This window comes from Enhydra lutris, unplaced genomic scaffold, assembly GCF_002288905.1.
Source record: "Enhydra lutris kenyoni isolate GAN:26980312 unplaced genomic scaffold, ASM228890v2 scaffoldscaffold45, whole genome shotgun sequence".
NCBI lineage: Eukaryota > Metazoa > Chordata > Mammalia > Carnivora > Mustelidae > Enhydra > Enhydra lutris.
In genome coordinates, this window is record NW_019154129.1 from 14695646 (window position 1) to 14707989 (window position 12344).

General features: G+C 61.6%; 1 protein-coding gene across 1 annotated transcript; it reads left to right on the plus strand.

The window, feature by feature from the left end:
* Positions 1 to 8231: 8231 nt before the first annotated feature.
* LOC111156093 (chromosome unknown C16orf91 homolog) lies at positions 8232 to 10032 on the plus strand. The gene is made up of 2 exons (XM_022516697.1): positions 8232 to 8782; positions 8859 to 10032. The coding sequence occupies exons 1-2, from the start codon at positions 8715 to 8717 to the stop codon at positions 9223 to 9225; spliced, it is 435 nt and encodes a 144-aa protein (XP_022372405.1). The 5' UTR covers positions 8232 to 8714; the 3' UTR covers positions 9226 to 10032.
* Positions 10033 to 12344: the final 2312 nt, after the last annotated feature.

Consider the following 12344-nt stretch of genomic DNA (forward strand, 5'->3'; position numbering starts at 1 on the left):
GCCGAGCTGCAGGCCTGCCACTGTCTCAGGCCGTCCTGCCCACAGCCGCAGAGTCCCGGAGCCCTGCCTGCTCCTGGCAGGCCCCATGGAGGGCCAGTTGGCCCAGGCTTGGGGTCTTGGCCCCTGGCCCTCCGTGGCTGGCCGAGCCCTTCACACTGTGAGGTGGCCAACCCGGAAAGCAGCTCCGTCTGTCCTACCATAGGGAGCAAACTGTGTGTTTGCTCACACACTCGCGTAGTGCCCCTTCCTCCTGCCTCCGAGAACATCCTTGCTCATCCCACGGGAGCTGGTCCCGCCACCTGCTGTGGGGCCTGGGGGAGGGGCAGCCCCAGGACCAGCCAGGCGGGCGGCTGCCGACCTGGGATCTCAGGGCAGGTCTTGACGGCCAGTGGGCCTCACCCAGAGTAGGGCACAGTGTGCAGACCACCTGAGCCCACCTGCCCTCCCCTATCGGGGGCAGAGCTCCAAGGGCTAAGGGCCAGGCTGTCTGAGATGGCAGCTCCCGCCTGTTCCCTTCCCAGGGGTCCTCTGGTGGTGGCAGCTCCAGGCCCCAGGAGGAGCCTGGCCTATCCTCCCCGGGCCTGGGACGTCCCTCCCTGAGTTGGCTTGTTCTGCTGTTGGCCGGCCACCTTGGTTGGACGGCCCCTGGGGCTCCAGCAGAGAGAGCAGTGACAGGCCGCGCCCCTGAAGGAAAGGCAGTGCCTGCTGCCCCGGTGCCCCACGGACCCTGGCCCGCTCGCTAGGCCTCGGCCAGCGGCACCCCGTCCAGGGCCTGGGGGTCCCCACCCCCGGGCATCTCGGGGCCAGTCTCCGCCGACCAGCTGGCCAGCAGGTCGCTGAAGTCAGGCGTACCAGGGTGGAGCAGGCCCAGGGGGCCAGGGGCCGGCTCCTCCCAGAAAGAGAGCGGCAGCTTCCTCTGGGCCATGGGGACAATGTGGCCATACTTGCGCTCCAGCTGGAGCCGCCTGCCGGCTGGGGCCCCAAGCACCGGGTATTGCCGCAGCCCGTAGTCGAAGAGCTCGGCCAGCGGTCCCAGACCACGAGCCTGCCCCTCAGGACCCCTGGGGGAGAGCACTCCGGGCTGCGCAGCCTCGTCGCCGTCTAGGGGCCCAGCTGGAGCCGGGCGCGCGGGGTCAGCACACTGGAGGTCGTCTGCATGGACGTCACCAGCGTCAGGGTCCTGCCCCCCGTCCTTGCGGCCGAAGTACCGCTGGATGTCGCCGCTGATGAGCTCGGAGAACCGCAGCAGCCGCAGGGGCGTCTCTGGGCTGCTGGGACCCCGAGGGGCTGCTTCTGGGGCCCAGCCCGAGGCCCGGGGGCCTGGGCTCCTGCCGCCCGGCCCCGCGGTCTCTGGCGCGTCCTCCTCCTCCTCCTCGTCCTCGTCCTCGTCCTCGGAGGTCTCCTGGGGCTCCGGGTCTGAGGGCAGGAAGGGCCGGCGGGTGGACAGGGGCAGCTGGAAGTCGCACAGAGGCCGGATCACTCCCGCGGCCATCTCCTCGAGCCCACGTCTCCGGGGCGGCAGCTGTGGCTGGGGAGGGAGGCGGAGGGCGGACAGGTGAGCCCTCAGGTCCCCAGGCCTGTGTGGCCACCGCTGAGCCTGGAGCAGGGGCCACGATCAGAAGCCGGGGACGCGTGGAGAGACTAGGGCCGTGGGTGTCGGGGGCTCAGAGGCGGTTCCGAAGGAACAGGCCGGCCCGCCGGGGCATCTGCTCAGATGCCGGCCGGGGGTACCCTGGGAGCTGGGCCTGGCTGCCCCAGTCAGCGCTCTGGGTCCAGGTCCCACAGCCCCTTTGGTTTCGGGGGTCTCACGGGTGGAGGGGCCCGGCCCGGAGCTGGGTGCTGTTTCCCCCCAACCCCCTGCACCGTCAGCCGCTGTGGATCCCGGCGGGGCCGCTGGTGAGAGCCCCGGGCCCCTGGGGTTTGGAGGGCTGGGCAGGTTAGCAGGAGGCAGGGAAGCTGTGTGGGCCTGGGGCTCAGGGCAGGGCGGGCCGGGTGGGATTTGGGGAGCTGACAGAGACAGGGCTGGTCTGAGGCCAGACGGGGCTGCTTCTGAGCGTTGGCGTGCTCTGGGCCCCGAGGACGAGTGCGAGGGAGCGGCGGGGGGCGGGGGGGGGACAGCTTGCAGCTGGGAGGGCCTTTCTGCCTCCTGGCAGGACAGGAAGAAAGGGAGGGTGGTGTGAAGGCGAGGGGGGCTCACTGCTTGTCAGAACCCCCACCCCAGGAGGCTCACTCTTCTGCCTACAGCCGTCATCCGCACTGGGCTCTGACTCTCACTCACAGCGTGGAGGGGGGGCTCTTCCCTGCCGGGGGTCCCCTGGCCCCAACACTGGGCTGTGGGGAAGCCGATGCGGGCGCTCTCCTTCTCCAGCCCCGCCCCTTGCCCTCCTGGTGGGTGGGTGGTCCGCACAGCCCACCTGGCCCAAAGGCCCAGCGCCTTCCGGAAGAAGGGAGGTGGCCAGGTCCCCTCGGCCAGCACCAGCACCCTCCCCGCCCGCCCCCCAGTCTGGCTCCTACCTGCCGAGGCCTGCAGCTCCCGCGGGGCAGGCCCACCTGCACCTGGGCTCAAGCATTTATAGCTGGGCTCCGCGGCCGGCCGGGCTGGCAAATATTTGGCGACTGCATTGTCACCGCAGACTGGGCAAATAGAGCCCGTTTGCTTTAGCGCCCAGCAACCAGGGCCCCGCGGGGGGAGCCTCAACCTGCCCGGGGACCGTGGAGTGTTTGCTGCGGGCCCAGCTGGCTCACACCCGGGGCCGAGGACCCTTATCTCCGCCGCTGATTGGGACCCGGACCAAGCCTTGTCAAATAGGCGGAAAATTAAATTTCATGCTATTTTGACTTCTGGAGTAGGCTCCTCTAGAGGACATCCTGCTTCTGTGGTTCTCTGGGTAAACGGTGCTCCTGGCTGGCGGGAGGAGCCGGGTAGGCCTGGGACAGGAGGCTGGGGCACACCCGGCCAGGGCCCAGGTGGCGGGCTCCTATGCAGGGGGCCCCATCCAAGCGCTGGGCCCTCCTGGGCGCTGTGACGGGTCCCAGCCGTCCCAGAGTTGCCGGTGTGTTTGCAACCAACCCGATTCAGCCCCTGCACCCCCAACACAGGGCCTCACCCCCAGGGTCCAAGCTGGTCCCGCGCCATGCCCCTGCCCCCCACCGCAGAGCCCACCTGGGGACCTTCCCACGAGCCCCCCACACTCACACTGGGTTACAGCCAACACCATCCCGGGACCCTGGGTGGTGCCGCCTGGGGCTACCTGACCGTCCTGGGGCCACAGTAGCCAGTCACCCAAACGGGGGTCCGGGAGCAGCAAAGGGGCGTCATCCAGGGGAAAACCCATGCTTCCTTCCCAGCGTCCGCGGTGGGGCTCCTTGGCTGCAGATGTGTCACCCTAACCTCTGCCTCCATCTGTGTGCCCCCGTCCCACGGGAGTCTGGATCCCAGTTTCTGTCCCACAAGGACACCCATCATTGGACTCGGGGCCCACTGGGATCCAGTCCGACTTGGTATTCATGATTGCAGCTGCAGACATGCGTTTCCGCGTGAGAGTCCATTCCGAGGTTCTGGCGGACGAAGTTTGGGGGACAACCGTTCAGCGCACGTGGCCCCTGCTAGATGCCTCTCTCCCGGCTGGGGTCTCCAGAGACCCGTTGGCCTTGGCTTGAAGCCACTGCTTCCTGTGGGCCAGCCAGGTCCTGAGGGCAGGACGGCAGCCCCTTCCCCGCTCGGTGGGCCCCCGGTCCCTGATCTTCCTCCCACCAACGGGGGCTCACCCTTCTGGGGGTGCCTTCGCAGTCCTCCCTGGGCCCTTGGCCTTGGCTCCAGGCTCTGCTCCCTTCAGACGGAGACAGCACCTCTCCTATCTAGTGAATCCCCCATTACGTGAGCTGTGGGCATGGATGGGGGTGGGCCTTTCCTGCAACCGGGGGCCACGGGGGCATTGCTGCGGGCATTTCTTGGACATTTGGAGGGCCCGATGGAGGAGTCCTAGGACACCCGGCTGTGGGGAAGTGACGGGGAATGGATCATGGGGCCCCGGCCAGGCTGGTCACTTGCTGTGGGTGGGTCCTTGGAGCCACCTCTGTCTCCCAAGCAGGTAGACTACCCTGGCCGGGGCCTTGCAGGGAGAGTGCAGACATGTGTGGCACGCCAGGCCTCCCTATGCCTGTGGTTCATGGTCCCCAGATCGTCCCAGCCCCTTCCTCACGTCCCAGGGCGCGGCCAGGACACAAGTAATCTGTCTCATGAGTTCAGTCTACACTGGGACCCCGGTTCCCAAAAACCGACCTCAGGCACGGCCACGGTTCTGCCCCGAGACTCTGGGTTCGGTGACACTGTTGTCCAGGCTCTGGCCGGGGGAGTGGCCCTCCCCCAGCGGCTGGTGTCCCCTCAGACCCAGCACAGTGAGCCTCAGCCCTGCTAGCCGGGACCCCAGGGAGGGGCCCCACAGGTGCGGGGCTGTGACCACAGCGCCCCCTGCTGCTCCTCGGGAAGGGCTGGGGCAGGTGTGGCCCCAAGGACCCGAAGCGGGTGCAGTATGGGTGTCGGCTCCAGGAGGGCCTTTGGGCTCAGTCTCCAGTCCTCCTCGGTGCCCTGTCCGGGCTAGGCAGAGTCGGGGCGCTTCTCCCGTACCCCGCCCACGAGAACATTCCCAGCCCCCACCCGTGTGACCAGAGGAGGGGCTTCAAGAAGGTCGTCGTCTGCTGGACGCAGGATGGGACCAGCTCACCCGGCCATCTGTGCAAAGGGCAGATGTCTCTGCAGAGGAGACAGCCTGGAAAGGCCTCGGCGACGAGGAGCTGGCACTCTGTGGCTAGGGGACCCCACAGACGTCCACACCCCAATCCCCAGGGACTGTGGACATGTCACGTCACTGCACTAGCCCCAGCAGTCAATGATAGGGCCCCACAGAGCACAGCCCGAGGGAGTGAAGGTGGGAGACAAGCATGAGAGGGACTGAAGAATCAGATCTGAGGTCTTAGTAGGGGTGTGATGAATTATCCCCTTCCTTGCCACTCCTAAGTCTGAGCCACGTTCAAGAGGAACCCGGGAGTCCAGCGAGTGGAGGTTGAACTCTGGCTTTTGTTACTAGCAAGGCTGGGTTGGTGGAGACACACTTTCTCAGAACCACTGTGCACCCAAGTCCAGCCGGGTGTTGGGTGGCCAGGGCCAGCTGGAGTGGGGCTGGAACTGATGCACTCAGGCTCAGGCCCCAGCACATGTCCGAGCACCTGCTCCCAGCTAGCTCCGGTGTGCCAGGCCTTACAGAGCTCTACGCCCTTGCTGCCCCCGCCAGCCCCTGCTCCATTGTCAGGCCTCTGTCCCTGGGAAGAGGCTCTGCTCTTTGGGAGGCATGGACCTGCTTGTCCCCACGCACCCCATATTGATCTTCCTGGGGAAAATCAATAGCCCCAATATGTCAGCTCTCAGGTGAACCAGCCCTGCCCATTAGGGAGACATTAGACCCCGAGAGGTTCTTCTGTGTGCTTTGAGATAATGAAGGCCGAGGTGTCGGTTTATGCCCCGAGGGGGTGGGGGAGGGGACTCGGACCAGAGCGGGCAGCACTGCAGGCTCAGGCTCTGGCACCTGTCACCCAGCGCCCACCCTGGCGGGGGAGTGCTGGGGTTGGGGCGCGGGACGTGTCTGCCTCTGGGGGTCCGGGCCAGTGTTGGGTGAGGGGCTCGGCTCTGGGGTGCTGGCTGGTAGGAAGCAGGGGGCTCTGCGACCACATCCTGGGGCCGCCAGGGCAAAGCACGACACACCGGGTGTGATTTAATATGACAGCAAGTCTTCTCTCAGTCTGGAGGCCAGCGTCTGAAGTGAGGGTGTCGGCTGGCTCACCCCCCGGGGGAGGGTCTGTCCCGGGCCTTTCTCTCTCTTCCTTCTGGTGTTGCTGGCAGTCCTCGGCGCTCTGTGGCTTGGAGCCTCTCTGCGTGGCCTCCCCCATGTGTCTCTGTGTCTTTTCTGCTTTTCTTAGGAGGACACCAGGCCTTGGATTTAGGCCCCCCAATCCCGGTGACCTTTGATCTACATCCGCAAAGATCCTATCTCCAAATAAAGTCACGTGCTGAGTTCCAGGTGAATGTGAATTTGGGGGGACAGAGTTCAGCCCGGTCCGGCACCCTAGTGCATCTTTCCCAGAAGGAGGGCAGAGAAGGTGGGGCTGCAGAGGTCTGGGCGGTGTCTGGACCGTGAGTGCTCAGATGTGATTACAGCGGGGCCTTCTTTCGTCCCAAGCAGTCCCGCAGTGGCCTGACCCACACTTGTCCTTGTGTGGGAAGATGCTTATGTCCAACAGAGACCCCAGCTATGAGTCCCAGCTCCCAAAGGCCAGGGGCTCTTGCCCTCTTAAGACTCTACACGACCAGAGCACCTGGGGGGCTCAGTCAGTTAAGCTCCGACCCTTGACTTGGCTCAGGTCACGACCCTGGGGTCCTGGGATCGAGTCCTGAATCTGTCTCCTTGCTCAGCCGGGAGTCTGCTTCTCCTTCTTCCCCCACCCCTCCCCAACCTCACCCCATTTCCCCCCACCCCATGCTTGCTCTCTCACTCAGGTAAATAAATAAAATCTTAAAAAAAAGAAGGACTCTGCAGGACCTGTGTTTTTGCATAGCATTTTCACCTACAGTGGAGACCAAGTGGCAGCAGGAATTGGGGACAGAGGAGTCGTCATTTGGACACATGGATTTGCTCTTTTTTTTTTTAAAAAGATTTTTTATTTATTTGACAGAGACACAGCAAGACAGGGAACACAAGCAGGGGGAGTGGGAGAGGTAGAAGCAGGCTTCCTGCTGAGCAGGGAGCCCGATACAGGGCTCAATCCCAGGATCCTGGGATCATGACCCGAGCCGAAGGCAGACGCTTAACTACTGAGCCACCCAGGCGCCTCCCCCCTTTTTTAAAAGACTTATGTATTTATTAGAGAGAGGGAGAGAGTGTGAGCTTGAGAGAGCAAGCATGCACGTGCACAAGCAGGGGAGGGGCAGAAGGAGAGGGAGGGAGAGAATCCTCTTGCAAATGCCCCACTGAGCAGCTCCACCTCCAACCTCAGAGCTCTTTAATTTGCATCTCCTCCAGGAAGCCCTCCAGGCTACACACTAGGATGATTCCGGCCCATTCTCTCACAGTATGAATCCCCTCCTCCAGTCTGCAGCGGGGGTTCCTGGGCTTGCCTGTGGGTGAGTTGGTTAGGCAGTGATTTCGGGTGGGGTTCTGAGGTAGAGGTGAGGAAAGCTCTCCGAAGGTCTGATATACGAGGGAAGTCATTTTAGATTTCTCTATCAGGATGGCGGTACATAAACTTTCTTTAAACCAAAAGCCGGACTTAAGGGCCTGCCACACACACATTGTATGTCTGGTTCCTGAGTGAGCAGCCTAAGGGAAAACCCTCTTGCCTTAGAGATGTCATCCACACTCCTGCTGCCTGCCTTCCTTGAAGTCAAACCTCATAATCCTGTTTATACGCTAATCGATACCCTTCTGAACTCTTACAAGCTGTAAAGAACTCTCTAACTCTGTGAAAACAGTTCATTCTCCAGAACTCTCTCCCCCGTGAAGACATGTCTCCCGGGCGGCTCTCGGTTTGAATAAAACTCCGTATTTCCTTCGTGTATTAGAGTGTTCCTGCTGGCCAGTTTGCACGGACAGGGTGGAACAGGTGGGGTGGGGCCCGGCGAGGAGGACCCGGACACACATGTGCCTCTGTTGACACAGCAGCTCTGGACACGGTCCCGGGCTGGGAGCTGAGCTGCCGCAGCGCGCCAGGGCTTCCCAGGCTGGGGGGGACCCGCAGGTGCTGTTGCGTGGGGACCGTCTCCAGCTCGCCACCCCCGCCCTAGTGTCTGGAGAGTCCCCGGAGGGGCGGGGCGGAGACCCGCGCGGGGTCTGGTTGTCTCTGCCGGAAGCGGGTGCAGGAAGGAGCGGTCCAGAGGCAAAGATGCCGGGTTGGGGAGGCGGCTCATCACCGTCCACAGGGCGGCCTCGCCATCTGACTGTGTCACGCAGTCCCCGGCGCCCCTACACGCAACCCCACAACGTCTGTGAGGATGCCTGCGCACCCTCCGTGGCCCTCTGACGGGAAAGATCAGCAAACCAGGCCCAGTTTTTACCCTGAGGACAAAGGCTCCAGCAGCGTCCCTACCGGGCCGAGCAGGGAGCCCCAGGGCAGCCCGAAGGGCGCCCCCTGCCCCCAGCCTGAGTCGGGAGGGTGACCCAGGAGGGCAGCGCACATGCGCACGGGGTCCCGCTGGCCCTCGGCGAGCAGGCCCGACGCCCGGGGAGCGCCGTGCGCGTGCCCAGCGGCGCCGGCTGCGGGATCGCGGCCCCGAGGCCGAGCCCTGCGCGGAAACGCCGCCCCGCAGAGAGGTCTGGGTCTAGAGGCAGCTCTGCGTGCGCTGCACGGGGCAACGCACAGCGCCAGGACGTGGGCCTGCACGGCAGGAAGGGTGCGGGGTGCGCGGGGGCCAGTGCGACGATCTCGCTCCAACCCGGCCCTGCACTCAGGCACCTCTCGGCTCCTTCCTCTTCGGGCTGGGAACGAACTACAGATCCCGGCACGCCCTTGCGGCCTGGCGTGTGTGCCTGGCTGCGACGGAAGAGGCCGCCCGAGAGTGCGCGTCATTTCCGTCGCGCGACCGGACCCACGTTCTGTAGTCGTGAACAGAGGCCTCGAACGGCGTCCGGCTTCCGGTTTCGCGCGTCGGAAGTGACGCCAACCCGATGCGCCACGGCGCCGAGCGCGGAGGCCGGGTCGCGATGCGCGGCGTCCTGTGTGCGCCGGCGGCCGGGTGAGCTGTGCAGGTTCTCGGAGCGGCCGAGGGCGGGGGCGACGGGCGGGCGCGCTCACAGCTGTCTCTCTTGCAGGGCCGTCCGGACGCTGAGGTTCGTGCGCTGGGCTTCCCGCGCCCAGCCGCCGCCGGGTGGTCGAGCGCAGGCCCCGCCCGCGGCCGAGGAAGAGGATGACCCTGACCGTCCCATTCACTTTTCCTCCAGCCAAGCCCACCCGTCCCGCTGGACGGTGCAGCATTCTCTGGGGAAGGAGCAGCGGCGGCCCTGGTGGAGGGTGTTGCCCTTCAGCCTCTCTCTCATGGCTCTGGTCTTCTGGTGCTTCCTGCGGCAGGAGACCGGCGCGGACCGGTGGATGAAACAGGTGTTCGGGGAAGAGGAGGCAGAGCCCGGCGAGGGTTCGCAGGAGCCCGGAGCTCCGGCTGCCCACCAGGCGAGGACTTAGCGGGCTGGCGGCGCGGGGACAGCGGGGGACGCGGGGCTGGCGGCGAGGGGACAGGCCGCCGCCCCGACGCTTTGGCCATCGGGTTTGTCGATTTTGCCGCCGTTGCGCGCGTCAGCGGAGTGAAGGACTCGGCGCACCGGGACGCGCTGACCCGCGTGGAAGGGGGAGCGGAAGGCCATCCTGTCGGGACCGGCTCTCTGCCGGACACTGATGCCCAGCGGATACGTGCAGAGGACATGGCGTTTCCAGATGCTCGGGAGAGGCCTCGGTTGCGTCGTGCGCTCTTGGATTTGTGATGTGTCTTTCTACGGCGCGCGATCGCGTTTCCGAAGCGGTGCTGGTGACACTCGTGATCCCCGGATCCAGTTCGCGGGTCTTCTGCTTTCGGGGACGGAACAGCTGGCGGAAGAGTTAACCTTCCGATTGCAGTGTACTGTAGTGCGTAGAAATTGCTCTTAGTTTTACAAACTAATTGACAGTACATTTTAATTTGGTAATGTGGAATTAAGCCGATCCCCTCCCCTTGTTTGCGTTTCATTTTAGAAAAATAAGGGGGGGGAGACTTTTAGTCCTTTCCAGTTCCTTTGTTCTTCTGTGTTCCCAGAGTAGGAACTGAGGAAAGAAATCTAAATGTAAATTGTGGAATTTACAAAGGATGCCGGAAATAATGAACTTCATCAGCTCTACAGATTTTTAGGTGTAACAGTTTTCTGGTGACAGAAAAAGGTCACCAGATTTTCTGAACAGAATAAGACTGATAAGTATTTCTTTTTCTTTTTCCTTTTTTTTGGGTGATTTTCTTTTTTTAAGGATTTTATTCATTTATTTGACAGAGAGACATAGCGAGAGAGGGAGCACAAGCAGAGGGAGTGGGAGAGGGAGAGGCAGGCTTCCCGCACAGCAGGGAGCCCGATGCGGGCTGATCCCAGGATGCTGGGATCAGGACCGGAACTGAAGGCGGTCGCCCGGCGACTGAGCCACCCAGGTGCCCCCGATAAGTATTTGTTTTGACAAACTCTGCAGACAGTATTTTTGGGTATTTAGATGATAGGCTTTTCAAGTAATAAGTAAGAAAGTGCTTAGTTTTTAATTAAATACAAGATGCACAAAAGGAAGATTTTATTTACTTACGCTTCTAGTGGAAGGTTTTATCTTGGCATGTCCCAAATTCACCTGGAGATTTCTTTCATTGGTGTGTTTGAAGGCTGCTGGCTGCCTGCCAGCGTGCTGGCTTCTGGAAGGGTCTCTGTGAGGGAGTACTCTCCGTCCGGCAGTGTCTGGGCTCAGTAGGGAAATAGAACTGATGGAAGTATGTTCATTATTTAAAGACAGATCAAGGTTTGGAAAGACTGATCTGATGGTAGCTCAGGCTACATTTTTATCCCAGCAGGAGCAAAGAACTAAGCCGTCCTTCCTCTAACCTGGCATGGTTGTTACCTGTTTAATTGTGAACTACTTTGTTGGAGCAAATTGTTCAAACCTGGACCCTTACTTTTCTCTCAGTAGTTCCTGCAGAGGGAAGAAAAAGTCCTAATGAAAAGAATTTTTGTTTTAATTAAAATTAATTCTCATATGACAGAAGCAATATGGTTTATCTGGAAAAGTTAGAGACCGTAATAAGCAAAAGAAGGAGAATCAGAAACACTAAAAATCCCACCGCCTAGAGCCAACTCCTGTGAACCCTTTGTTGTTTACGTTCCCAGATCGTTTTGTGTGTATAAATGCACAGCTTTTCAAAACACAGGGGTGGGTGCTTTTTTGGATGAAACATCATGTACCACATGGGAACAAATCCTGAGTATCTCTAGGGCAGCCGCCAGCGAGGGTGTTTCTGGTTCCGGACTTTACGCCCCAGGCACGGTGGGCCTCCTCATGAGCAAAAGGAAGATCAAGGCAGGCTGGTGACAGTGTGAGCAGGCCCTCCCGGACCTGGGCTCTTCCAAGGGGCAGGGCAGAGCAGGTGGGCAGGGGAACTGTTCCCTAAAACCTTTCATCATCTCAGTCTTTGTCCCAGCTGCCCTCCTTCAAGGGCTTGTCTTGCTGCAACATTGGGGGGTTTCTGTTCAGAACAGAAAATGCCCACTCCATGGTCTCTGCCTTACTTTCACTTGCTTTTTAAGATAATTTTTATTTTTATTTTTTTATTTTATTATTTTTTTTTTTTTAGATTTTATTTATTTGTCAGAGAGGGAGAGAGAGCGAGCGAGCACAGGCAGACAGAATGGCAGGCAGAGGCAGAGGGAGAAGCAGGCTCCCCGCCGAGCAAGGAGCCCGATGTGGGACTCGATCCCAGGACGCTAGGATCATGACCTGAGCCGAAGGCAGCTGCTCAACCAACTGAGCCACCCAGGCGTCCCTAAGATAATTTTTAATTTAATTACTAGCCGGGTTGAACATTTTCAAAAGTGTCTCATGCCCCATATTTACCAAACTGCGTGCTCCGGGCCTAGGTTCTCCCTCCTGAAGTGCACACCCTCCCTCCTACCCCGGGCTCACGGAGCCAGGACCCCGCTGCCGCTCTGCCGCTTGCTTCCCCAAGAACCCACCCCCCAGTGCGTCTGCATGGTGACGAGAGCGGTGTGTGGCTCCCCCTTGACTGTGGGCCTCTTGGATTCTTTCTTAAAATCAGCGTTACTGATACACAGTTCACCCACTTGCAGTATATAATGAAAAAGTTTCAAATAGTGACTTGGGGCAGCCATGACCACAACCTAATTTGGGGACCTGTTCACAATCCTTAAGAGAAAGCTGGGTACCCGTAAGCAGCGCTGCACGGCCCCCCACATCCACCCCCAGCCCTAAGCCACGGCGTCCAGTACTCGCAGCTCCGCACCCAGCCTGGGGGGCAGAGTCGATGAAGGAGTGGAGTGTTACCTGCCAGCCCGCTGTCCCACGCGGGGCACCTGCTCCGGGTCGTGCAGAACGCTCCGCGGGAGGGGCCGGGGTCCGCCTGAGCGCGGGCTGGCGTGAACGCGGACGAGGGGAGCCCGCGGGGCCACAGAACTGTGCACCGGAGGCGGGGTGGCGCGCTCGGGGCGTGTCCCTGCGGAGACCGGCGCTGGGCGCTATCGCGGGACGGGTCTGGGGTCCGCGGGACGCCGGCGGGGGCGGGGCGGGGC

Bases quoted from the DNA above. Each gene is read 5' to 3' on its own strand.
- LOC111156093 (XM_022516697.1), top strand. From the start codon at position 8,715: ATGCGCCACGGCGCCGAGCGCGGAGGCCGGGTCGCGATGCGCGGCGTC. The intron at 8,783-8,858 runs GTGAGCTGTGCA...TCTCTCTTGCAG, and splicing joins CTGTGTGCGCCGGCGGCCGG to GGCCGTCCGGACGCTGAGGT.